At 40.0% G+C, this 27,774-nt stretch overlaps 1 protein-coding gene across 1 annotated transcript in view; it reads left to right on the top strand.

Annotated features, from left to right (window-relative positions):
* Positions 1-27,274, top strand: part of LOC129720495 (uncharacterized) — a 53,787-nt gene extending 26,513 nt beyond the window's left edge. The window contains exon 4 of the mRNA XM_055671977.1: positions 27,194-27,274. Coding sequence (XP_055527952.1) covers positions 27,194-27,274 — 81 coding nt within the window. The remainder of the gene's footprint in view (positions 1-27,193) is intronic.
* Positions 27,275-27,774: the final 500 nt, after the last annotated feature.

Below are 27,774 nucleotides of genomic sequence, written 5' to 3' on the forward strand. Positions count from 1 at the left end.
TAGCGATGTCGGTCGGCTAGCTCTCCCACACGGTTGTGATGTCGGGTTCGATTTCCGATCAGGTCGAGGATCTTTTCGAGCTGAAAATTTTCTCGACTTTGCACTGGGGCACGGTGTATCGTTGTACTTATCCTACACATGCAAAATATGCCAAAAACAATATCGATAACGAATTCTCTCAACTAATGATCGAGCTGATCGAGACCGCATTAGCCCCACAGGCTAGCGTGCGATATTGTTTTTTAACTAGAAAAAATGATTGACGCGCAAGCAACCGGGTTTTCTTTCTTGTAAAAGTGTTCTACTTCAACCATGCGGTCGTGGCTTTGCACACAACCCTCTTGTGATATTTTTTCATTTGCCTACAACTACATTCGCTGTATTACGAAGACAGCTAATATACGTTTTTTATGGTAAAGCTTAGAATAATAATATATCATTTAACAATCTTGAAAGGTAAAAAGAGATTCTGAATAAATCTTAGTAAATAAACCAAAAGTTCACAAGCATTCGCCGGCTATTATGCTTCAATAAATGTGTATATTTGGGAATTTACTCTTTCGATACTATCCGGTCACGATTATTTTGTGAATATCCAAAATAAAATTTTATTAATATACGTTGCAAAAATTTACAATTCTTGTTGAGTAATTTATGGTAATCATATTTATGAGATAAACTTTCAATCACCATCAACAGCAGCACTGCAGTTGAAATGTACGAACAAAAGTGTACCACTGCAATATGAATAGTACCGCTGCAGTACGAATAGAAGTGTACCGCTGAAATGTACGAAAAAAAGTACCGCTGCAATCATAGACGACGAGAGACCTGCGCACAGTGGGGAATCGCTGGCCATCAGCCAAAAACAAATTTTTTCGTTAGCTGTTTCATAATATTTTTGCTTTATTGCTATAACATTCAAGTGTCTAAATCCAAAATTTGGGCGCAATATCATAAAGTTTGAATTTTTTATGCTTTTTCAAAGCTAGGCGAATTGACGTTTTTTGTCTTTTTCTTGAAAAAAAGTACATTACTTTGAAACGCTCTGTAGCTTCAATGATAGCTTGGATTTTTTTGACGTTAAAGGAAAAGCTGTTGTAAATATTGTGCAAAACAAACCCTTTTTCATTAGATATTGTAAAATTTGGTCATAGTAGGCCTGACACTACAAAAAATTAAAAAAAACGTGATTTTTTGTAGAAAAGTAGCTTAAAAGTTAGTTGCCGCAGTTTGCCACGGTTGTGACTACATTCAAAATTTAGGTAAAACCGTAAACTTTCAAATGCATACTGTCCGCTGCTGCGCAAAACTGCGCAAATTGTCACTTTAGAGAAAAATGCGATAGCAGATTTTTTTAGTTTTTATTTTTGAAGTTGAAATTTCATCCAGAATTAATTTTAATCATAACCATGATACCCCATTAACGAATATTTATGATATCGTACTCAATCCGTAAGGATAAAATATAAATTCGGGCAATAATCACAAAATTTATCAATGAAAAGTTATAAAATAAGTGTTAAACAAGAAAACAGTAAACAAATCTGAAATTTTAATTATCTCAAACTTTATCACTTTCTGCAAGCTTCAAACAATACTAAAGACATTCAGCCCTTTCAATTTATGATCATGAAATTCATTAAACTGATTGGAGTGTCAAATATTAGCAGCAAATTCATACCATCAAACTCCGGCCAACAATAGCCCGTTTGAAGATTGCTTTTGCTTCGCACTCGTTTGCATACAATAGTAAAACACACATTTTGCTTCATGAGAAAAAAACAAAAAAAAGTCGTCGCCCTCCGCTTCTTTTCGTATTCATTTAGAACGTTGTATCATTCCAGTGTCTTAGTTTTCAAATTCATAAATTCGTTGAATTTTATTATGGAGCCTTCAACTTCAGCGGCACCACCTAATTCAATGTCTAGTAAGGTGTCAATTAATGGTGTTATACATGTATTTAAATGTCCTCTTCAACCATAGAAACCGGATTAGGAAGATAACATATATATGAAACAATGAAACTTCGAAAATTACTAGAAGAAATGGAAATTGCAGCGAAAGACATTTTTCCTGCTGATGAGTATAATGAACTTCAAATTTTCTGGAAACAATTCAACACGAGATTTAAGCGATCACAGCGAAAGATAATGATGCTGGTGATGATTTTTTAAATTTGTAATTATTTTGTATTACTTATGTTGTTTTAGTTTATTCAAAAAAATATATTTATTTAGGTAAAATTTGTTTAGTTCGAGGGGTCGTCCATAAAAAACGTATTTTTTTCAATGGGGAGGACGCCCAGTGGCACTACTTGTGGTCAAAGATCATATAATTCTATAAAAAACGAAAAAAGTGCCAAAAAATATTAAAAATTGGGTTTCGTGCTTTATGGACGGCCCCAAACAAAAAATGGATGCCAAATTCGTGTTCAGCGCCCCAAAATTATGTAAATACCAAGTGTTTGTCGCATTTATCGACACTTTTTTTGCTTGGCCAGCCTTTGTATGGAGTCACCCCCACTGTGCGGCGGTTCTTTACTCCACTGGTACTGATGCTTTTACCGGCATGTTTTCTTTCAAGACATCAGTTTTTATTAGGGTTTGAAAGCAGGATTAGAAATTGTTCAAGAATGGGGATTATTTCAAACTTTTCGGAAAACTTTTACCTTCAAGACATCATATTAGTCTAAGCTCATAGAAGCAAAAATAAATTGACCCATTGGGACGGGGAGACTCTGTCAATTTTTATTTCGATATTGATACAGAGAATATCACATGGAACGGATGGTGTCCATTCACGTCGTCTGTGCTAGGAATGCTCGCATGTACAGGCATACCTCGATTTTACGCACATTCCCATTTTTGAAATGTGCGTAAAATCGAAGCAAGATTTTCAAAATTTTTAATAACAAAAAATAATTTCTGTCATCGGAAAATTGCAAATAAACGTGTAATGGAACATCTAACTATTACGTAACGTCCAAAGACGGGGTTGGAAAGTGTGACAATCCATATGAAAAAATTTTGAGGTCCGAAAAATAGTTACATTGCGTGGAGGGAAGTTGAAGAAGATAGACATTTGCGTTACGTAATTGATAGACGTTCTCTACTGGGCCGTTTATGGCAAGGAACTCACTCAGAATATCTGAAAGGAATTAAATGAAACAATGAATATGGGTGCGTGTGTATAATACACTGTATATGTGTATGTGTAGGTATGTAGGCTACACATTTTTACCCATAATTACAACGACTTTCATTGAAAAAAGTCCATTTATCTTGCTTGAAATTTGATTCATGAATTGACCAGGCCGAGTGCCTCATAATGATAAAAATATTTTCAGAACCAACACAATTTGTTTTATCGATAATCCATCTTTAGCTGTAACTGGCCCGCCTTTCTGCACCCCGATGCTAAGTGGGTGGCTTGAGCGCCACTCTCCTAAGAGAGACCACCCACCACGATGATTGCCCAGCGTGAGACCCTTAGGGGAGGGTTCCTTTTTATCCCTATACTAGGGAGGGGGAAACAGTTGGCCGACTCTAACACCTATCGCGGTACTCCGTCAGAAAAACCACGTCAGATGACCTTGCGCACACATTAAACCCCGTGCCTTCAAGCAACGGTTAAAATACTCGCTAAACAAACCGGGAGAGTTGTTATCATCACGGGCAAGGCCCTATACTTTAACCCGTCTGCCCACCGGTAAGAATCGGGAGAGATCGTGGCTGATTTCAGGGTCAGTATAAAATCTACACAAAAACATACTACAGGACAACGTCACGCGGACCGCATGAAAACCTCTCCCAAGACACTAAGGGAAATAGCGCACAATATTACCAATGAGTCACAAGTGCGGTGGTACATGTTACTTGGGGTTTATTCATTACTTTCTAATCTTAGCGTCAAACATTTGGCTTCATATTTCTCTTCGCTAGGCCTAGTCTATCTTTCCGTTTCCTTTCCCATTTAAGCTTCTAACTTTTCTTCCTACTGTGCGTTCGAAACTTCTTTCATTTCCGATCCGACTCTATCGATCAATTCTCTAGGGTCTCGGCCCTCACATTCGGTCACATGCGCATGGACTATTTATAGGTACGTACTCACTCAGTGCTGCCTACCACTCTCGGTGGATTTTACAACATGGGGACCCCCACATTGCTTATCGGCTCTGCACTGCTGCTGCTGCTGGTGGATCAGTTAATTCGTTTTTCTCCCTCTCTCGATGCTGCTTCTAGCGCGCTGTAGTGCACTCGGGCTGGATTAGCTTATCCTGCTCGTCTGGATGCTCTCTCGTTAGGGCGCACAATTAAGGTCGCGTCCCTCTTCCGGCCTTGTGGATCGCCGGGCGGGTTCTTCAGTCCTGACGGTGGCTCTATAGTGGTTGCTATTCCGAACTGGTAGTTAGTGGTGCGGTCGCGGCAAACCTTTCAAATAAATAATAGGCCACACGTGGCACTGTGAAGCGAATGCTTCTTTTTCGGTGAGAATTTGTGGCTTACCTCTAAATCGCACAGGTGCATAAACTATCGCACGCACTAGCTACCCTAGCTGAATGGGAACAGCTTATCTATCTAGGGAAAGGAAATTTAGTGATCTTGTTCGAGATTCACATGCGGTTATCACCTTACACTTTTTCCTCGTATACGCGGAACTAATTAAAAGTAACTCCTACCTCCTCCACTAGCCAGACTAAAGTGAAGTATAGGAGCCTAAGAGTCCTCAGATAAACCGTCCTTTGGTAACTTCGTTACCGGAACCTGCTTCGCGAATCTCTAATCGCGCTGAAAGCACGAAGGTCAAAATTGGGCGAAGATAATCTTCTTCCCGCGATCAGTTATCATCTATCCCAACTGTCCCAGCCCAAAGGATAGAGAGGAGAAGATTCTCTCTCCCACTGCAAAGGTCGATAGACTTTCTCGGCTGGGTCAATCATCCCGTCGCATCAGCAGCATCGGTGGAGAAAGGCAATTAGCGCACTTGAGCACCGGGGATCTCATTTTTCAAATATTATGCCAATTACTATTCTGACTGTGGCCTTGCTTGCGGTGATTGAATCAAACGTTTTATTTGGAAAACCGTTTTTAAATATTTAAAGTGAAACTTTATTCGGACCATGCAAATATTTAGTAACTAATATTTACAAACAATAATTATTATAAATTCTCTGTACATGTACTCGCTACACAGCAAAGTTGTAGATATTAATTTCGTCCTTCAAAAAAAAAAAAAATAAACACTGTAAAATTTTTTTATTATATTTTTAAATTAATATCTCCAAGGTTATTTTTTTTTCTTCATCTATAATTTATTTGACACGGCACAAATACAACTCAATGTTAAACGGCGCCAATTATATCTGGTAGCTTACTTTCTAAAGTATCTTAATAACTAAAAGCAAATTTTTTATCCTCGCTGCCGACTACGAGTTGAAACTAAATCTAACTTAAAGCTAGAATGTTTTGCATTAAAAGCACTGATTTGTTGTTTGATGGTTTTCCATCGCCATAGGTAAGCAGCATATTGAATATGTTCCGCTGCTGGGCCAAGATATTACGGACTGGCATATTGGGTTGTCTCCCTCGGGGCCTGAGAGTATCGTGCGGGTCTAGTTGCTGTTTCCGGATCCGGGGTCTTAACGTGTTCTTGTCGTTTGGTTGGATGTAGGCGGAAGGGAATAGGATTAAACTGGGGCGGGGATGGATTTCAGGAAAACGTATATAAGGGACATGTAGGATAGGTCACGGCTCGCCAAGACATCACGAACAGGAACAGCCGACTGCCTACTTTCGGCCTGCAGGGAAGCTATTAATTTAGACCTGGCGTCACGGTCTACAGGGCATGACCAAACCACATGCTCTATGTCGTGATAACCTTCACCACAGGCACAGATACCACTCTCCCCGAGCCCAACACGACGGAGATGCGCGTCAAATCTATAGTGATTGGACATAAGCCGGGACATCACGCAAATGAAATCCCGACCTACATCCAACCCCTTGAACCACGGGTTCGTCGATACTTTGGGGATTATGGAATGTAACTACCTTCCCAATTTCCCTCTGGTCCAAGAATTTTGCCAACTGGTGATCGTATTCTGACGTACAAGTGCGAAAAATTCATTCAAAGCAATTGGTCTTTCATAAATATCACCGTTTGTTGCGCCCACCTTAGCCAAAGAGTCCGCTTTCTCATTACCCGGTATCGAGCAGTGAGAAGAGACCCACGCTAAGGTAATCTGAAACGATTTTTCGGATGAAGCACTCGAATGTTCCCGTATTTTCCCCAGGAAATACGGAGAGTGCTTACCATCTTTCATCGATCGGAGAGCCTCAATGGAACTGAGACTGTCCGTAAAGATGAAATAATGGTCCGTGGGCATTTTTTCGATAATCCCTAGGGTGTACTGAATTGCAGCCAATTCTGCGACGTAAACAGAAGCAGGATTATCGAGTTTATGGGAGACGGTTAAATTGTTATTGGAAATACCGAAGCCAGTGGACCCATCAAGAAGTGATCCGTCAGTGTAGAACATATTGTTGCAGTTGATGTTTCGATATTTATTGGAAAAAATTTTGGGGATCTGCTGCACGCGTAAATGATCCGGGATTCCACGAGTTTCTTCTATCATGGATGTATCGAAAAACACAGTAGAATCAGAAGTATTTGATAAGTCGACACGATTTAGAATATTCGAAGAAGGGTTAATATTTTGGGACATGTGATTGAAATACAATGTCATAAAACGGGTTTGAGAATTAAGTTCGATTAACCTTTCAAAATTTTCAATCACGGGACGGTTCAAGACCTCACATTTGATAAGAATACGAGAAGACTGGCTCCAAAAGCGGTTTTTCAATGGTAGTACTCCAGCTAAAACCTCCAAACTCATCGTATGGGTCGATTGCATGCAACCCAAGGCGATACGCAAACAATGATATTGTATTCGCTCCAGTTTGATCAGATGTGTGTTTGCTGCGGAGCGGAAGCAGAAACACCCGTATTCAATAACAGACAATATCGTTGTTTGGTAAAACCTTATAAGGTCTCCTGGATGGGCTCCCCACCATTGTCCGGTTATTGTACGAAGAAAATTCACTCTTTGTTGACATTTTTTCATCAGATACCTCACGTGACAACCCCAGGTGCCTTTAGAGTCGAACCAGATACCAAGATATTTGTGTACCAAAACCTGAGAAATCGTTTTACCCATTAATTGTGTTTGAAGCAGAGCAGGTTCATGCTTCCTAGAAAAAACTAATATCTAAGTCTTCTCCGGAGAGAATTCGATACCTAGCTGTAAAGCCCAAGCAGACAAATTGTCCAAGGTATCTTGCAATGGTCCTTGCAAATCGGCAGCTTTTGCTCCTGTAACAGAGATTACACTGTCGTCTGCAAGTTGTCTTATCGTGCATGAATTTGCCAGACATTCGTCGATGTCATTTACATAAAAGTTTTAAAGAAGGGGGCTTAAACATGAGCCCTGGGGAAGACCCATGTAGCTAATGCGAAAAGTTGCCAAATCGCCGTGCGTAAAATGCATGTGCTTTTCGGACAACAAATTGTGCAAAAAATTGTTCAAAATTGGAGAAAATCCTTGTCGGTGAAGTTTACACGAAAGAATGTCAATAGAAACGGAATCAAAAGCCCCCTTAATGTCCAAGAACGCAGACGCCATTTGTTCTTTGCGAGCATACGCCAGCTGAATATCTGTTGAAAGCAACGCAAGACAATCATTCGTCCTTTTGGCACGGCGGAAGCCAAATTGAGTATCTGATAGTAGACCATTTGATTCGACCCAATGGTCTAAACGACGGAGTATCATTTTTTCCATCAATTTCCGGATACAGGATAGCATTGCAATCGGCCTATAAGAGTTGTGATCAGAAGCTGGTTTCCCTGGTTTTTGGATGGCGATCACCTTCACTTGCCTCCAAGCCTGCGGTACAATGTTTTGCTCCAGGAACTTATTGAACAAGTTCAACAAGCGCCTCTTGGCATTGCCGGGTAGATTCTTCAACAAGTTGAATTTGATTCTATCTAACCCAGGCGCGTTATTGTTACAGGACAGGAGGGCAACTGAAAATTCTGCCATCGTAAAAGGTGATTCTATCGCGTCGTGGCCCGGAGACGCATCGCGAACAATGTTTTGCTTAGGAACAGAGTCCGGACATACTTTCCTGGCAAAATCAAATATCCACCGAATTGAAGACTCCTCGCTTTCGTCGACCGTTACGCGATTCCGCATTCTTCGGGCTGTGTTCCAAAGAGTGCTCATCGATGTCTCCCTCGACGTCTCGTTCACGAACCGATGCCAATATCCGCGTTTCTTTGCTTTAGCCAAACTTTTAAGCTTGGCATCAAGCACCGAATACCGTAAATAGTCGCCAGGTATACCTCCCTTCTGGAAGGCCAAAAACGCGTCGGATCTTTGCGTGTAAACATCGGAGCACTCTTGGTCCCACCACGGAGTGGGAGGCCGTTCTTTGATCGTTACGCCGGGATATTTCTTCGTTTGGGCTTGCAACGCGGCGTCGAGAATCAAGCCCGCGAGGAGGTTGTATTCTTCAAGTGGTGGATGATGTTGAATCGAATCGACCGCTTTTGAAATCATTTCCTCGTATAACTTCCAATCGACATTCCGTGTGAGGTCATACGGAATGTCAACTGGTCGCATGCGAGTTGACCCGTTATTAATTGAAATAAGAATAGGCAAATGGTCGCTACCGTGAGGATCGAGGATTACCTTCCATGTGCAATCCAACCGTAGCTACGTCGAACATAAGGATAGATCCAAAGCGCTTGGGCGCGCTGGAGGTTTCGGGATACGTGTCATTTCGCCGTTGTTTAAAATAGTCATGTCGAAGTCATCGCAAAGGTTATAGATTAAAGAGGAGCGGTTATCATTGTAAGGAGAACCCCAAGCCACACCATGAGAGTTGAAGTCTCCCAAAATCAAACGTGGCGAGCCGTTGCCCAACCTGTGCTCTGGGAGGAATATATATTGAGGCAATACAAAGCTCTTTACCTTGTATTGTCATTTGACATGCGACAACTTCGATGCCTGGAATCGAGGGGAGGTTAATACGATAGAAAGAATATCACTTTTTAATCCCTAAAAGTACTCCTCCATATGGGGTGTCTCGATCAAGGCGAATAATATTAAAATCATGGAAGTTGAGATCAATATTTGAAGTAAGCCAAGTTTCACAAAGGGAAAATGCATCGCATTTGTTTTTATTTATCAAAACTTTAAACGAATCAATTTTTGGTAAAATACTTCTACAATTCCACTGTAAGACAGAGATAGAATCCTTCATATACGCAGTTGAATTAGGCATCGAAGGATACAATCGCTGCAAGGAGGGGCCATTGGGCAGTCAACTGCTTCAAAAACGTTTTAACTGTTGGGAGAAATGCTGTAAGAAAAATTTTAATTGGATCGGGTACATTGAAAGTTTCCAAAATCCAGTCCACAATGTCAGGAAATTTCACTAATCCAGAGTTTGTTTCATCAACTGGGAGTGCAAAGTTATCCCAGCGCTGCATGTACACCGCACATGTCGAGAGCTCATGCTGACTCTCCCCACAGTGAATGCATTTTTCAGCATTTTTACTGCAGGAATCATCCGCATGACTCTCCCCACACGTGCCACAACGTGCCTTATTGCAGCAGTAGGCGGCGGTGTGGCCTAACTGCTTACAATTCAGGCAGTTTATGACGCGAGGCACATATAATCGCACAGGGAGACGAACCCGGTGGATCGAGACGTGACTTGGTAGTGCAGACCCGGCGAACGTAACTCGAAACGAGTCTGACGGAGTGTATACTGTTTTGCCACCGATGATCGATGCTGACCGCAATTGCTTGCAGTCGAGCACCTTTACTTCGGGACACGTTTTGTTCTTAAAGCACCCTTTGGCACTTTGCAGTATACACTCGACGGACAGACTCGAATCGGTTATGACACCGTCGATCTCCACGTCTCGTGCGGGTATGTAAACGCGATACTCGCGTGTGAAGAGCTCAGAGCAAGCTATATCGTTGGCCTTTTTCAGGTTACCGACCACGACACGGAGCTTGTTAGGCCGGACCTTGGAAATTTCGGTCACGCCCTTGTACTCCTTCGTCAGGTCTTTAGAAATCTGCAAGAGGTTCAACTTTTTCGATTTCGGTCCTGCCTTTGGCCGAAAATAAACAGTATAGCTGCCCTGGGCTCCGTCTGGGTAAAGCCTGGGGCGAGGGGGGACTGAAGAATGAACAGGGGAGGGGGTAACAGAAGGGTCAGGGTCAGAGGGGTTCGGGGATGGTGGCGCGGGAGGCGAGGGATCTACATCCATCCCGCTAAGTCTAGCGCACTAGCGCCGACAAGAGCACGTACCTTTTTACTTCTCCCTTCCAGAAAGGTTGGTTGTCCGATCGTTCGAAGTTGCAGCCGTTACAGCCAGCAGCACCAATACAGCAGCACCAAACAGCCACCAGCAGCGAGCCAGGTGTGAGATCACTCCACACAGCGATACAACTCAACTGTCAACTGATGGCTTCTTTCGTTAATTTATTCGATGATTACAAATATTTTTAAAGTGATTTAAAAAACAAGTAGCATAAAATGATACTTCAGCCAATTAGAACATCTTTCCAAAATTTCAGCCAGATTAAAAATGACAGTAGGGAAAAAGTATCAAAATTGGGACGTTTTTCATTGAAATACTCTTAGTTATCGAACGACTCCGAATCAAACAAGTTTTCATTAGGGACTATCCATAGAAAGTAAGGTTTTTAAGCGGGTTGCATTTCTCCATAACTCAAAGACAGCACAAGATATCAAGCTCATTCCAATCACGTTTTTCGTTTTACGGCACTAGTAATCATATATCAGTTTTTTTAAAAATTCACAATTTTTGGTGTAAATACTGAAAATTTATAACATTGTATTTCGGCCTTCAGAATGACCACTATCATATATAGTCAAAGTTCAAACGTTTTAGGACGGTTTTCTAAGTTATTTTTTCAACTCAATTTAGTCTTTTTTACGCGGTCCCATACACATTGGGAACGTATTCCCTGCGTAACAAAACTGACATATTTCGGGTGATTTCAGACCTGCGTGGATGAACTTTCATATGAATTCTCGAAACATGGACCGTGAACATCTTCCTACCTCTCCCCTAAGTTTCCACGTGATATATGGACAGTCCCTTATTTGTGGACGATACCTAATTTATATAATCCTGCAATATACTCAAATCAAACAAATAACATTTGAATTAAAAATGTGTTTGAAAAAAGTGTGCATAAAATCGAGGTAATTTGAACGTAAAATCGAAGTACGTAAAATCGAGGGTGCGTATAATCGAGGGTGTGTATAATCGAGGTATGCCTGTAATTGGTTCATTGTTCGCATAAATTTGTAATTAAAACTTTTTATCAATTTTACCGTTTAGCAATGAAATTAGAGTGATAACTATCATATTACAAAATTGTTACACATTTTTTCTATCCAACAACATATTGGTTATTGTTATCGATCATAAGGTTAGGGCATCTTCAGCTGTGTCGTTGTTTTGTTCTATTTTTTTTGGAACAAACTCAAATTCACTGCTGCACCGATGGTGTGAATTTTGTTTTATACCAGATCTAAATTGAAAATAATTGAAACTGGTATACGTTTTGGTCTATTTTTGTCACTTATTTGAAACAAGAAAGAGATCGTTCTAAAACCCTTTGTACGCTGCCAATAGGTGGGTAAAATGTCGTATTTTTATTTAATACCTCATTTTTAGCAATTTCCATATAAGCGTTTTGCTAGTGTTGGGGAATAAACAAAACAAAGATTTTTTATGACAATTCACGTTCAAAATGCTGGAATGACATTGCACATTTCGTTTCGAGCAACTCGAACAAAACTAAATGATCGCTGGGGGGCGTTATGTATTTTTTCGACTTTGCGGGTTAGATGAGCTGCAGGACAAATGACAATGACAGCTCCTTTTAAGCTTGAAGCATATCTGGCAGTATGTGACCTACTCGAAAATAGCGAAAATCGTTCGAATCGAGCTGCGCAATGCCACCCAATATCCTCAAAACCCAACCCAAGTTTGAAGAACTGCAAGATTTTGAAGGATTGATGAGACGAAAACGGAAGATGAACATCTACGCGATGAAATATTTTTCACTATCCTCTTGTAGCAGAAATTTTTCGATCATACCAATCCATCCTGAGAAATGTCACTGACGCTCGGGTCGAACCGTCAAATCTATTAAGTCTTGTGGATATAAAGTGTCTTGCCAAAGTAATCGTTTATTGTGCGAAAAAATTAGCGAATTTCCGTTTGTTGAATATTAAGTGCTTTTTATTATAACAAGTAACAGATGTCAGCGGTTCAAAACAACAAGATATACAACACCGGTGCGGAGAACGAAAAAATGGTCTATATTAGCTGGTTTTATTCAGGTTTCGCTGGTGTAAATCTAGTATAAAGTTGTTTCAAAAATAGACCACCGCTGAAGATGCCCTTATGCCGTTATTAACGTTTGAAATCTGACGCAACATTTGCCAGTTTCATTTCCACTTTTGCAGAATGCATCCCAGTATAGTAAACAAAGACGTAGTCCCACGTCAACAAAGTTGCCTTATGTCGAGGTATGACTGTAGCGGAAAAGAAATTTTTGACGCTAATTTTCAAAAGCGTGTTTCTCGAAACTAAGATGATGTATATTTATATTTCATGACTCCAAAATCAAAAACACTTAAGTGCTAAAGATGTCCTTATATATTCGGCAGTTTTAACATCCGTAAGTGCTCGGCAGGCTACCCGGGTACCCACTAAAATGAACCGTTTCTAACATTTTCAATCGACTGCTCCGGAGTGGTTATTCCGGAGATAACTCGTCAGATCGATCAGATAGATTTAATCAGTAACCTCCTACGATATTTAAAGGAAAGTAGTAACAACAGATACTAGACCTATGAAAATCTTTTTAAAAAAATGAACATCAACTTAAATATTTATCCGGAATTCAATTACAATTCACATCTTACATACTATTTAAGGCAATTTGACCGGTAAACTTTACTGTTTTCAAACATTTACCTTGATGCTCTCACCGTAGCTTCCAATCCGACGTCTTGGTTAGAGAAGATTGCCCTCATTAGAGTGCATTGTTCGCTCAAACACATGATTCTACTTTGCAATCCTCTCAGTTATTCTTGAACAAAAAGATGCTGTACTTCCAGATAATTCAATTGAAAATGTTGGCTATTGCGAACAGAATCCCATGTAGGTACCTGTCTGAAACATCGTCTGTTTCGGTGTGGATGTGTTTTAGGGAAAATTTTGGCAATTTATATCAGAACTGACTAACTTGAGCTGATTTGAGCGCTTCCAGTGGAGTTAAATGTAAATACCATAAGACGCGTCCTATTTTGTGAGCGATATATTTTGAAATGAGATTTGAACAGAAAACAGAGCTTAATTTCGAATATATAGGGTATCGAACGTCTTCGTCAGTGGTTTGCTTCGGCCCCCTTTTGCATAAGATTGCTGCAGAAAAACTGCCGAAGAAAACCACTGACGAAGACGTTCGATACCCTAATATGTTTTTTTTTGTAAAATAGTCAAGCAACTCGATGATTTTAAAAAGTAATTCAAGTTCTTGAATTTTGGATTCAATACTTCAATACTCTTATCATAACCCAAGATTTAGAAACCAGAATTTGAAATTCTGAATTTGAAAAACAGCGCTTCTTCAATATAAAAAATTTTCTGTTATACGAAACGCAAATATATGATTTTGAATATGGAATTTTTATATAACCTTTTGGTATCTGGTATCCAAAGTTCAAAACCTTGATCAACGAAACTAATTAATTTAATACTGCAGAAATTCAGAATTTAAAAGTCACAGTTTTTAAGAACAAAAAATTTGGTGTAATAACTTTTTTTTTCTTTTTAACTGCGCTGATATTTGCTCTGATGTATCTCGGATCGTTGCGGGGATGGTGTCAATTTTCAACATTAATAATACAAGCGCTCATCATCATTTTGCTAGAAAATCAAGATGGGATAGCGACTAATGCCGATCCCTCCCGTCCGATCCTCTTCAGGTGACATCATCTCTAGCAACTGAATCAATCTGTAAACCACCAGTTCACTGTACCTTCATCGACAACTAGCTGCCCTTCCCGGGGGACCTCTTCACTAACTGAGTTGAAAGGAACAACATGCCGGTCCCAGTGCCGGTCACATAAAGTGGACATCACGGCAATGTCGGTGCGGTCACTTGGCCTCGCTTTCATTCTCGAGCCCGACAGCTTCATATGTTACGCGTTAAACTTACGATGTTGGTTGCGGGTACGACAGTAGCACCAAACCTCCTCCTCTCCCTTCAGAGCGTCCGAACCCGGAGTTAAACAATGAATAATTCATACTCGGTCCGAAGCGGATAACATTGTTCTGCTACAGCCAAGGCAGATTTACTCGCAACTCGCCTTTCTGTGCTTGTCTGTTGTCCAGTTGCGAATGAACAGCAAACATAAAAAAACTGCATCTTCTCCAGCCTACAATGGCATACAAGCAATTCATGCGTCCGTTCATTGGCTCTCCCGTCCTTGGCCAACTTCGGGAATCATCCCACAACCTAGACTCAAGTTCCTATAAAACAGTGTCTCTGAATGTCAACTGTTAGCATATAAATTCATAGTGTTGGCGATAAGCTGATGGAATGTCTAACTGGCCAGCACTGCACTGCATTGCAGTGCTGCCAAGCTGCGCATAAAAATTAGAAAGGAAGAAAGCTTTTATCCATTCAAATTATAACAGCCACCACATATAGCCAAACCGAAGAAGAGAAAAAGAACCGAGAAACCGATCGAGCAATTCGAATCCATAGTGTTAAGTAAATATTGTTCCCCGTCGCCTGCAGATCCTGTACTGCACGGTTTTAGTTCCCGGTCCTTTCGTCCCGAGAATGTTTTCTATTTTGAATGCAGCGGCGCCGGCTGTTCTCTGCCAGTTGCAGCAGCAGCAGCAGAAGCTTTCGCCATCAGAAAGTAAAAACGAGATACGGTTAAACGACTCCGTAGCCAGCCAGTTTAGAACCCGTACGACTGTATCGTAAACTGTTCGAAATAGTGACGCAGTAACAGCAACAGCAGCAGTAGCAGTGGTAGAATGGTTCAAACGGTTCTAGAAAGACGCCAAACGGGTGAAATTGCTTGAATCGGTCTAATCGGGTGGCGGGTGCATCCGAAATGCAACGAGCATTCCAAGCAGATTAAACACAGGGACAGTTCACTCAAGCGCACCATATATGTATGCAGACAGCCAAGCCAAAGCCTTCCCACAGTGGGGTGAATCCGAGAGAATGTTGGCCAAGCCAAAAAATGTCTTCTGTTTAAGGAAACAAGTGCCACGAAACTCTATTTTTACAAATAGAAAATGCAGTTGAATAGTTAAACATAGTTGAGCAAGTTTTCAATTATCACGAGCTAATTTTCTTTTACTCATTTTCAGCAGCATGCTGGTGATGATGTTCGCGGAAAAGCAACCACAATTCGTTTCGGCAACTGTGAGGTGCACACGCCCAAAGTAGACGTTCGAAGCTTTGAACTCGACAAATATAAGTTTTATTTTTGAATATTGTTCTTCTGTTAAAGAAGTCATCACCATCCGCACTATTGAGAAATAAATAATATTTTTCAAGATAATTATACTTTTTACAGCTGGCTCCTAGAAACAATAATTTGTATTGTGCCGTGTCAAATAAATGTTGAGAACAAAAAAAAGATGATTATATTTTTGATTAAATGAAGTTGGAGCCATTTTTTATTGAGATTATTGAGATGAAAAGTAGGAAAAAATATCACAAGAGGGTTGTGTGCTAAGCCACGACCGCATGGTTGAAGTAGAACACTTTTACAAGAAAGAAAACCCGGTTGCTTGCGTGTCAGTCATTCTTTCTAGTAAAAAAACAATATCGCACGCTAGCCTGTGGGGCTAATGCGGTCTCGATCAACTCGATTATTAGTTGAGAGAATTCGTTATCGATATTGATTTTGGCACATTTTGCATGTGTAGGATAAGTACAACGATACACCGTGCCCCAGTGCTAAGTCGAGAAAATTTCCAGCTCGAAAAGATCCTCGACCTGATCGGGAATCGAACCCGACATCACAACCGTGTGGGAGAGCTAGCCGACCGACATCGCTAATCACAGAGCCACGGGGACCACTAATTTTTCTATTTTTTTTAGTATGTTTTCTAGTAAATAAACGTTGACTAATCAGATCAATTGAATTTTGCGCTTCAACAAGGATTGACCATTTTCAGTAATAAAGTAAGTTGCTTGTCATGATTGGGGCTTGACAATTTTTGAATTTTGGTTATTCGAAAAAATAATTTTAATGCATATAATTAAAGTTTTTCGGACGTCGTGCTCATGAATAAAGGAAAAGATAATTCAGTATGTTCTGAGACACGGAAATGAAGAAAAATTTATAACTTTTACAAATTTAAAAATGTAAATTAACTCAAGAGAAAATATTAACTCTTCAATCATCAGGTTTTTATTTCATCCTGAAAAAGACAATTTGTTGTTCAATTCAATATTGGATAAGATACCGATCACATCTTGGCGTTATCATTGACTGTGCGAATAAAGAATTTCTTGTGATAAAATAAACAGTGGGAAGCTGATTTAACACTCAAAACTAGACGGCTCATGTGTTGTCCAAATGAGTCAACTTTCCATTGCCCGTTAGCGCACAGAGACTGCATTTCACTAAAGTGCCTCACTGCATCAGCTGCTATCGATGCTGATACCCGCTGCAACTGCTACGCTATCCGTAGCCATGCCACAGTTGTGGCCACTATACGCTGCCATTGGTATCCGCTGTCCCTGCATCAGCTGGCTCAGCTGCTAACGATGCTGAGCTCCGCTGCAACTTGTGCGCTATCCATTGCTATGCCACAGCTGTGGCCGCTATCCGCTATCGCTGGAGGACTGCTGTTGTCGCTGTCTAGAACTATTATGAGCGGCTTCGGCTGAAACAGGCTCTTATATAGGCCGAATAGCATATTTTAAATTGCAAAGTATATGATTCTGTCGACTGAGCTTGGGAAGCAATCATATAACGACCAATCAGAGGTCGAATTTTTCTTGACTATTTTCAGTAGTACAATAGTTTGAAAAATAAAATTACAATTATCTTCATTTGGGGAGAATCTTAAAAGATTTTCCAATCTATTGCTGCAAGAACAAAGGTAATCCGTCGAATACTAACCGATTTATTAGCATTTGAAATTGGACATATTTTTCACTTTTTTCGGTTTTAGATTTTCATTTCACATCCCTATGTAGCCGAACTTCCTGAGAGAAGTATTCTACTTCAAAATGTACGGGTCGCAACGTGAAAGTAATACACTTTGTTTTTGTCATAAAACTCAAACTAATTTTTATTTCTCTTCCGAATCGATTTTAATAACATCTATAAGCAGTAAAATTACGATGTACTTAGTTGAGTTCAAATCTTTTCACCTTTTATTTAAAACGGTTCGTAGACGCTTTTCGAAGTTATTGTAAGCCGCATGCACAAATTCGTTCGGCAAATTTTCACCAAACGTTTTTTAAATGTGTCAAAACTCAAATGCCTAACGTCGTCCAACTTTCCTAGCATGTATCCCCAAATACTGAAGTCTAGCGGGCTCAAATCCGATGACGATGTAGGCCATTCAGATGAACTGATGAAAGAAGGAAAATTTTGCTTACAATTTTTGTGGAGGTGTGGCTCTTGCCGAACAGGCGACCGGCTTGGACAGCGGAAACCACGGTGGTTCAGTGCCGCATCAGTTTCTTGCTCTCGATCATGTGTCTTCGCCGCATGATTTAAAAAAAAATATGCCCAACCTGAACTCTCAAGGATTTACACTTAAACTACATAGGTAGAATAAAAAATATTCGAGTTATTATATATTTGTCAATCATAAAACGTGCAACATATTTTTCAATAGACATTTTGATGCGAAATGAATGTTGCAAATCTTGGACACATAGCCACGATAATTGGACCTCATGCGATCATACAACATCGTTTTCAGCCTCGCGTCCATTCGGCCACTCGTCCATTCGGCTTTGCGTCTATTCGGCCTCGCGTCCGGTATGCCTTGTGGCAGTATGCTTCGTATCCATTGTGCCTCGCGTCTGTATGCCTAGCATACATAGCATCCATATGCCTAGCGTCCATATGCTTCGTGTCCGGTCCCCATCATTTCTATGTTACCACCCTGTAAATTGCTTGCTTGACTCTACTTTTATGACAACAGTCCTTCTAGTGGTCCAATGCAGGGCCAGGTTTGTCTGTCTTGAGCAGCCGTCTGCCTCGACTCTTTCTTGGTTTCTCGCTGAGTATTGCTTTGGTGGCTCTCATGTCAGGCATTCTGGATACATGCCCAACCCACTGCAACCTGCCGCGTTTCATCACCTTTACTATGTCAGCATATTTGTTCACTTAGCACAGTTCGTAACTCACGCGTCTGCGCCACAATCCATCTTCTAACTTGCAGCCAAATATTGAACGATGTTTTGGCAGAGTTGGCGGCAAGCCCCAATCTCACCGCTTCACTCCCTCATCAAGTTCCAACCTCGCCTGAAGGCTTCATCCACAGCCATGCGGCTTATCCCGATTATATAGATATCATCCGTAATTCTAAGATGCATGTGAGCGTTCGATATATGGTGGCAATGTTGAACTGAAAGTTTGAAAGTGTGTCCCCTTGCGTCTATTGAATGTAGAAAGTCCGCTAATCGTACTCAAGATGTTGATTCCTCCAACGCCATTCGAATGAGTTTTTTTTTTATAAGTTTCACCGGAAAAACATTTTCAAGCTTTAACTGCCAAAGCTCATTTCACTTGACTAAATCGTACGCCGCCACAAAATCAACAAACAGATGGTGAGTCTGCAGGTTGTTTTCCCGGAACATATCTAGCATCCGTCACAGTCACAAGGTAAATATTTGATCCATCATGTAGCGTCCCTCTCGAAAATCTGCTTTGTATTCACCGACAAAAGGTTCCGCCAACGGTCTCAATCTCAAGGACAGTATATGGGAGAGCACTTTGTACGCAAAGTTTAGCAATGAGATGCCTCTATAATTTATACAGTCGTATGTATCTACGGGCAACTGAGTCCTTTCAACTTGTCTCATGGCATTTGTTAATCAGCCCAGATGCATAAAACTATTTAAAATGATCTCAAAAAAAAATCAGATAAAATCGACTTGCTGGGAATGTCGTTTATCATTGTCATTACGAGCATTCGCCGGCTCTTACCTTTCTAATAATTTGTATTTCAAGGAATTCACTCTTTCGATATTAAACTAGTCACGATTATTTAGCGCACATCGAAGATAAAATGAAATAAAAATAACTTATAATTTCAATTTGTTGCAAACATGTTCAATTCTTGTTGAATAATTTATGGTTTTTATAGTAACCATATAAATAAGAGATGAACTGATAATCAACATCAGCAACAGGATTGCAATCTTTCAGTGATTATACTCAAATAGAAATCGTGTAACGCTGCAATCATGGACCAGCGGCACTCTGCTCTACCTGTACTGGACGGTACTGTACGCTTTACCAGCATGTTTTTTTGGTTTTTCAAGACATCAGTTCTGATTAGGTTCAAACAGCAAATTAACAAATTGTTTAAGCAGCTTTCAAACTTTTTTAAGCTGTTTCAAACTTTTCGAAAAACTTTTACCTTCGAGACATCAAATTAGTTGATGATCATATAAACCAAATATTCCTTGATCTGTTGTATGTGCGTGAATTTATAAATTCGTCCTTGGAACTTTTTATAAATTTTTACCGTTAAGCAAAGAAATAATAATGATAACAAGTGTATTACAAAATTGTTCAACAATTGTACTATCCAACAGCCTACTAGTTATTGTTATCCATAGTGTGGTTATTCTGTTATCATCGTTTAAAGTTTGACGGAACATATGCCAGTTTCCCAGCAGAGAAAACAAAGACATAGACCCACGTCAAAATAGTTTATTTTCTTGACGTAGAACTACGGCCATAAGTGATTTGTGCAGGGGCGTAGTACTCAAGGACGTAAAAATAAGTATCTAACATCGATTTATTCGATAGCGAATGCCTATAACTCGGTTGGTTATCAACGGGTTTCCTTCGTTTATGCAGCAATCGTTGGTTAAATTAGCTACGCATCAATTTTAGAATACTTACATTGTTAAAAAATATCGAGCCTTGTTGAACAAATTTAGATGAATCAGCGTTGAAAACAAGGTCAAATAGTATCCAATACGACTGGAAGTCGGATCCAAGCGCTGGAGAGGTTGAAAATGGCAACAAATGAAGAAGACTTTGTTTCTGAGCAGCTTTTCTATTTTTCGTGTTCAAAGACCGTTCCTTAAACGAGTAGCAAGCTCAACGTAAGAAAATAAAAACAACAACCAAGAGCCGCAATGTTAGTCAAACTACTCACGCTGCATTTGTATTGGTGCAACGCTCAGATTCATTTAAGTCCTCTCTACTCTACCAGCTAATGCAGAATCTCTGCTGTAGCGTCCCGGCCTCAAATATCTGATTGGAAACGCCAGAGTCTTTGTCCGCTAGCTCACATCACTTATTATAGATTATAAATTGAAAAGATAATCCACTGTGACCGGAGTTACCGGAGATGATTGTAAATAAGATGATTAACATAATGAATTTTAGGAAGAAACAAATTTAGGAAAAGAAAAAAGTATTTGCGGAGCTCCTTGTGTGGTTTATTTTTCGTAATGCGATGAGTGTGTGTTTTCAACACGGCTTGCATTCGCTTGCAAGCAGGGCTGTCATTCGCACACTCGTTGCGCTCAGTGTGTTAATTTTACGTCAAGGCACAACGAGAACGGTACCTACACATTTTGACAACCAACAGGTACAAAGAGAAAGAGCGAAAACTAGATGACTATGAAAGATAGCACCAAGTGAGAAATATTTCAAGAGAGGAGAACGGAATAACACTTTGTGCTGCTTTTTGTGACACATTGCGTGAGTACAAAGAGCTTCAGTTTGAGCAGTTTGCGTTGCGTTGCGGGTAGAAAAAATAGCAGAGAAAAGGAACCAAGAAAGGACCCTATACATTTTTTAGAATTCATTTAAACATGATTCTCAATGGCGTGGACGTGTTTCTTAGGACATATTATGCACGTCCAGACATGTTTCTGTTCCGGTATTCATATAAAATCGCCACAAGCATTCACTACTGATACCATTCATTATGGTGTTAGGGATCATTCACATTCATTTAGGGGGGGTATCCAAAATTCTTACGAATGCTTACGAAGGGGGAGAGGGGGAAGAGAGAATCTTACGTAAGATTGAAAATAAAAAAAAAATAAAAAAAATTAATAAAACTAAAAAGAAATAATATTAGGTAAATTATTTTTCGCTGTGATTCTAACAGCTGAACCTTGACAAAGCAGTGAATCCACCGTTGCTAAATAATTTTGTACTTTACTTCATTTCTACTTGATTTTGAATTATTCTTACTTTGACATAATATTAACCGAATTAAATTGTTTTGTTTTGATCCTCTACAAATACGCTGTGAAACAAATATTTTTTTCCTTGAAGAATAAATCTTACGTAAGATTCATGGGGGGAGGGTAGTAATGCAAAATCTTACTAAGCATTATTATGGGGGAAGGAGGAGTCGAAAATTTCAAAAAAAGTCCTTACATAATTTATGAATGACGCCTTAATGACTTGCATAGGAAAAAATTGTCCCTTGTCGCATTTAGAAGTTCGTTCAGTCGAAAAGTGAAACTTTAACCGATCGATTTTTTCAATTTTTTAATTTTGGATAACACCAGATCTCGATGTTTTATGCATTTTTAAGACATTTGGCATCAGAATTTATTGATACTCAGAAATTTATGAACTACCTGTGCATTTTTTTATTGGTCACAAAATATTGCTTTCGTGTTCCCGAAGTCAGATTAAGCTGAAGTTTAGTATGGGAACTTATTTTCGAAAACGAAACTATTGAGCCCCACTTCTAAACTAAATTCGAAAAGTCGATTTCTATTGCCACCCTACTGTTCGTGTACGAGACATATTGCGGCTATCTTCGGGAAGAAACCATTTTTAGTTTTGAAACAAAACCCATTGAGCAGCACTGAAAATTAGCTCCTAAATTATTTCAGTATTGGAGTCAAATTTATAATCTATACTATACTATAATCGTTCGGTTGTCAAATCCGATAATTATTGCCCCAAGCAACACACAAAGTAAGACACAATGTGTGGTGTCGCACATTTTGGCAAATGAACAAAGTGTACTCAGTTGCATTTTTTCGGTGCGAAAGAAATACAAAAGAGCGAATGGGAAGAGGAGAACACAAACGAAATATCGGGAGTGGCACATACGGTTTGATGGTAAATGTGTTGTGCACAAATTGGTGTGGTTCTTTCTGCTCTGAGGTGAATTCCAGCCCTGCTTGCAAGAAAGTAAATATGTGTTTTTCTCTTACCCAGTTTACAGATCGCGATGTGATTTCCAAAAGCATATGGAAGCTTTGGAATAAATATCATGTGCAAATTGTATAATGGAGAAAAAACATGTGCCTAATAGGTCTTGTTACATTTTTTGTTCTATACCGTCTGCGTACGATGAACAAATTTATTCACGTACACCGGATGCAAAATATAAAATTATTTACGACATTACGTGTTGTTACTTGACTAAAGATGAATGTTATTTGTTTTGTTAGTAGCAAACTTGTTACAAAAGGGAATTTTTTTATTACTAAAGAATCCAGTCGAGAACTGTTTAGAATTCCACTAAAATCATTCCGGTAACTAATTATTTACGCTTATTTTCAGTTAGCGGGTCTGCGATTTTGTTACTGGCTAGTAAATTGTAGATTAACTACATAAATTGTTTCAAACTACGAACATGGTTGACTGTGAAAGTGTTTTTAAGAACGTAAATTTAAACTCCGTTCCAGTCAGCACTGGAATTCCTTCCCTTACATTCGGGTTATCGTACAAGCCACAAGAGTTAATAAAGGAATAAACTCGAGAAAATTAGAAATAAACTATAAAATAAAATTTTTGTGTAGCTGTGTTTTCTTTTCAGTTTCTTGTGACGTTTGAGTCGTGGGATGATAACTCAAAAAAAAGGCAAATAAACACTATCGCGGCTACAATAGTTTCCAATTTTAATTGTAAGAAAACTATAACTAGCTTGGCCACCGCTTTTCCCCACTGTGCGGGAGCGACAGCAGCAGAGCGCAAAAACGACTGCAGAAGGCAAAACTTCAATAATGCCACAGAGCTCCGGTTGGTTGCGGTGTGGCAGTTCTCCGTTGCCTGTGTTGCAGATTAAGTTGTACAATAGATTTTTCTGCTATTCAATTTCTGCTCTCTTTCTGTATATATGGTTGTTTAAATTTAATGTTCCAGAGGATTAGCCGGAAAATCTCCGGACTAGATTGACGTTTAAAGAAATGGGGTAACAACGGCTCGACAGTTCGTGGGTCAACACAGGGAAGCGCAAGGAAACCCGGTGGGACAATAGAGTTTTTTCTCTCTCTTTCTTACTGTCGCTCCTCTGCCAGCATCTAGCCGAGGCAAGCAGAGCAGACAGAGATCGTTTCTCGTGACGACCGGTAATGGACCACTAACTGGATTGGGAATCTCCTTTATGGCGATGGTAATCGTTGGCCTCTGTGTGCATGGGAGCACTTTATTTGGCCTCGAAGAGCTTGGGATCGGACATCATTATGTAAATGTGAACGGGATTGGATCAGAAATATGTGCTTGTTAGGTGTTTTGAGGGTTGTTTCCCCTCCCGTTCAGAGCCGAGGCGTTGCAGTTAAGCAGTTAAGTTGAGTGCATTCGCAAAGCCGGCTGAGAAGATGTTGTTATTTTCTTCCTCGGTCTTATGACCCTTTGTTACCGGTAATGACCAGAAAGAATAGTTGATATACATACAATGAGGACACTTTATTAAATTGAAGCGCTGACCAATTGAGTGGGAGCACTCTTACTAAAGTTATCTCGTAAATTTCGGCAGTAGCAGTCTTTGAGACGATGCTTTAAGATGCAATTCTGTTGATAGAGGAATGGAACAGTCTCTAAATCTATGATCCTAGTTAAAAATTCAGGAAATTATACTAGTTACGTTGGCATTGGTAAATTGTTCTACATGAGTATCAAGAAATGTATTGTTCAGACATTTTTTATTAATTTAAATAATCGTTGCTTAAATAGACAAAGACCAGGTCTAAATTGAATTGAATAATTTTTTTCACTTCGAGTTGCCATGAAATGCAACGCATTCATACCTTCATTACTAATTATCTAAATTAACTCGTTTCCGACATTGATACAACTATCCCGTTCCCCTTATTAAGCAACTCATCAGCTTGGAGCTTGCCTCCCTTTCGATTTCACGCCTCACAGCCGGTCAGCATCGCTGGGTTTTACGCTGACGATTGTCCGTGTGGACGCCGGTCATTATATAAACACTCATTAAACGTTGAATAAAAAGTCGTCATTCTTGCTGATAGCGACGACCAACACTTGTGGCAAACAAATTGAGTGCTTTTCCGAGTCCGTTTCCATACGCACCCACCCACATCTACACACACACGCACCGGAATGGTTTCTATATGATATAGTGCACACATGCAAAAAAATAGCACGGCCAGTTACAACAGCGGCATAAAAACTCAGCAAACGTCAATTACTTGGTGATTCAAATTAACATGCAATTAACCGTAACATCATCTAATTTATTTGACCGAGTGTGGGTCAATTCGGGCAGGATGAATGTGTGTGTGCGTTCACTGATTGGGTGTTTCAAAGGGCTTGAACCATTCGCAATTCACAATCGTAGTTCAAATATGGAGAGCAAAAACTTTAATGTGTTTGCAGTTCAAATCGTTCACTGTCGAAGGGTGCAACTCCGAAGGGACTTGAACGTTTCTATTTTTATTGATAGTTGAAGCGATTGAATTGAAAAATATGAATTTGCACTTATGTTTGTTTTAGAGCCAGTTCATCCCAAAGCCGTTGACCGTTTTTTATTTGAATGAAAATTTTAAAGCTATGAACTAACAGTGCAATGTAGTTCCGACTATAACAAAGAATATCAAAGCGTAAACTTTAGATAACTGTTAGAATCCACAAGGACTTCCATATTGCTTAGTTGCTACCATTGATTGTTTTTATTTAACGATCTAGTCGATGTAGATGATTCCGTGCACATCCGAGAATATAGATGCCATAACTTATCCAACCGAAATCAGAGTGCATTCGTAGGGATTTCGACTCCATCCTTCATCTGCTGTTACAAATATGTCAATAAAAAAATCCTTTTATTACAGTTTATACGGTAGTAGTGGTAACCCACTAAATTGTCCTTTTCGAACGTATTGTTCGAAGGATGTGGAAAAACATTCTGATGGTGCCATATCTTAGAAGGTTCAGAGACTTTTTAACCGAACTCTTATGTGAGTTAAGATTTACGACCCTGATTGGGTTATTATTATTATTATTATTTATTTGTAAAGTCATCTGACACATGTATGGTCTTAATGATAAAATAAATCTAAGTTACAAACATAATTACACTAAACATCTTAAAATAGTTGTCGTCTACAAGAGAGTCGTCGTTTAAAGGCATCAATCGAAATCCCAAAGTCGAAAAGTTCGTAGACAGCATTTAATTGTGCGGCCATAAATCGAATTGGATTAAACAGCCCATAGTTCACTCTGCTTGGCTCGAGGTACAGGAAGTCTCTTGTGCGGAGTGGTCTCTCGGGTGCGTAAAGGTTCATCTGTTGTAGTATTGCAGGGCAGTCTAATTTGTCCGGAAAGGATTTTAGCAACAAAAACGGCTTGAGCAGTAGTTCGTCGCTGCTCGAGTGTTTCAAGTCCTAGTAGCTTACATCGAGCGTCATACGAGGGTAAGTCTAACGGGTTGTTCCAGGGTAGCATGCGAAGTGCGCATCGTAGAAATTTTTTCTGGACAGACTCGATTTTAGCGATCCAGTTTGCTTGTGATGGGCACCAGACTACCGAGCAAGACTCGAGGATAGAGCGCACTAGCGAACAGTAGAGCGATCGAAGGCAGTAAGGATCCAGAAACTCATTAGCTATCTTGAAAATAAATCCCAGCTGACGATTAGCCTTTGAGATCATTTCATCAAAGTGTGGACGAAATGTTAGCGCACAATCAAGTTTTACACCTAGATCACGAATGTGAGCTACCCGTTGCAATGTATGATTAAGTATGGTGTAATCGAATAAGACTGGATTCAGCTTGCGGTGAAATGTTATTACGTTGCACTTCTGAACACTTAGTGTCAACAGATTCTTCGTGCACCATGCCTCAAATTCATTGATCAAACGTTGTAGTTCCAGACACTCGGATAAGGCTTTGATTACCGCGAATATTTTACATCATCTGCGTAAAATAGGCGACACCCAGGTGGCAGTAAAGAGGAAACTTCGTTAATGAACAGAGTGAAATGCAGGGGACCTAAATTGCTTCCTGGTGGGACGCCAGAAAGATTCGTGAAATATTCTGACACTTCCGAACCAATTTTCACGCAGAGATCTCGGTCCGTCAGGTATGATTCAATCCATTTTACGAGATCACCAGAAACCCCAAGTTTCTCTATCCTACTCAGTAGAATTCCGTGGTCGACTCGATCGAAAGCAGCTTTCAGGTCTGTGTAAACAGCGTCTACTTGTTCCCCGTCACCCAGACGGCTCAAACAAAAAGAGACAAATTGAGTCAAATTCGTTGCTACAGATCTTTTGGGAAAGAAGCCGTGCTGATCCACGGAAATGTATTGAGAGCTACAAACAAACAACGCTTCATGGACGATGATTTCAAACACCTTCGAACAAGCACAAAGTGACGTGATTCCGCGATAGTTTTCGATATTTCGTTTGTCTCCTTTTTTGTGTACTGGAAACATTATCGATTTCTTCCACATCGTTGGAAATGTTTTCTGCTGAAGGGAAAGATTCAGTATAATAACTAGAGGTCAAATATGCGCTGCCATGCATTTTTTGAGAACGCAAGAGGGAATCCCGTCAGGTCCAGCAGAACACGAATATTTTAGTTTTTTTATAGCTTTTTCAACTAGATGATCGGTCACGTGGAAGATATTCAACTGAAGGAGATCACGTGGAGTGTTTTCGATAGCAGCGTTTATCTGTGCGTCTGAAGCAATGACCGAATTAAACGTATCCTTGAAATGCGCAGCAAAAAGTTCGCATTTTTCGCGCGATGTGCTGGCCTCTTCGTCTTTTAAGGACATGCATACTGGTAAACCTTCCTCTTTTTTCTTAGAAGTCAGAAATGACCAGAACAGTTTCGGGTTTTTACGAAGGCTTGCTTGCTTGTGCAAGGTATATCGTCGGTACAAGAAACGATTGTAGGAGCGGTAATTATTACTAGCCAAGCTGAACTGCTGTTTAGAGAGTGGGCAGCGTAGTCTACTGTAAGCACGTAAAGCAGAAGATCACAGACGTTTCAAACGTCGCAAATGTGCATTGCCCCAAGGTGGCTTTCGAGGAGGTTGGCGGACAGGTACCGAGTCTGATATCAGTTGTTTCAAAATATGTGTGAAGTGATTGACCGCATCGTCAACATTTTCGAACAACTCTAAGCGACGCCAATCGACACGCATAAGTGCCGCACTGAGGGACGCGAAATCAGCTCTAC

This window comes from Wyeomyia smithii, chromosome 2, assembly GCF_029784165.1.
Source record: "Wyeomyia smithii strain HCP4-BCI-WySm-NY-G18 chromosome 2, ASM2978416v1, whole genome shotgun sequence".
Classification (NCBI taxonomy): domain Eukaryota; kingdom Metazoa; phylum Arthropoda; class Insecta; order Diptera; family Culicidae; genus Wyeomyia; species Wyeomyia smithii.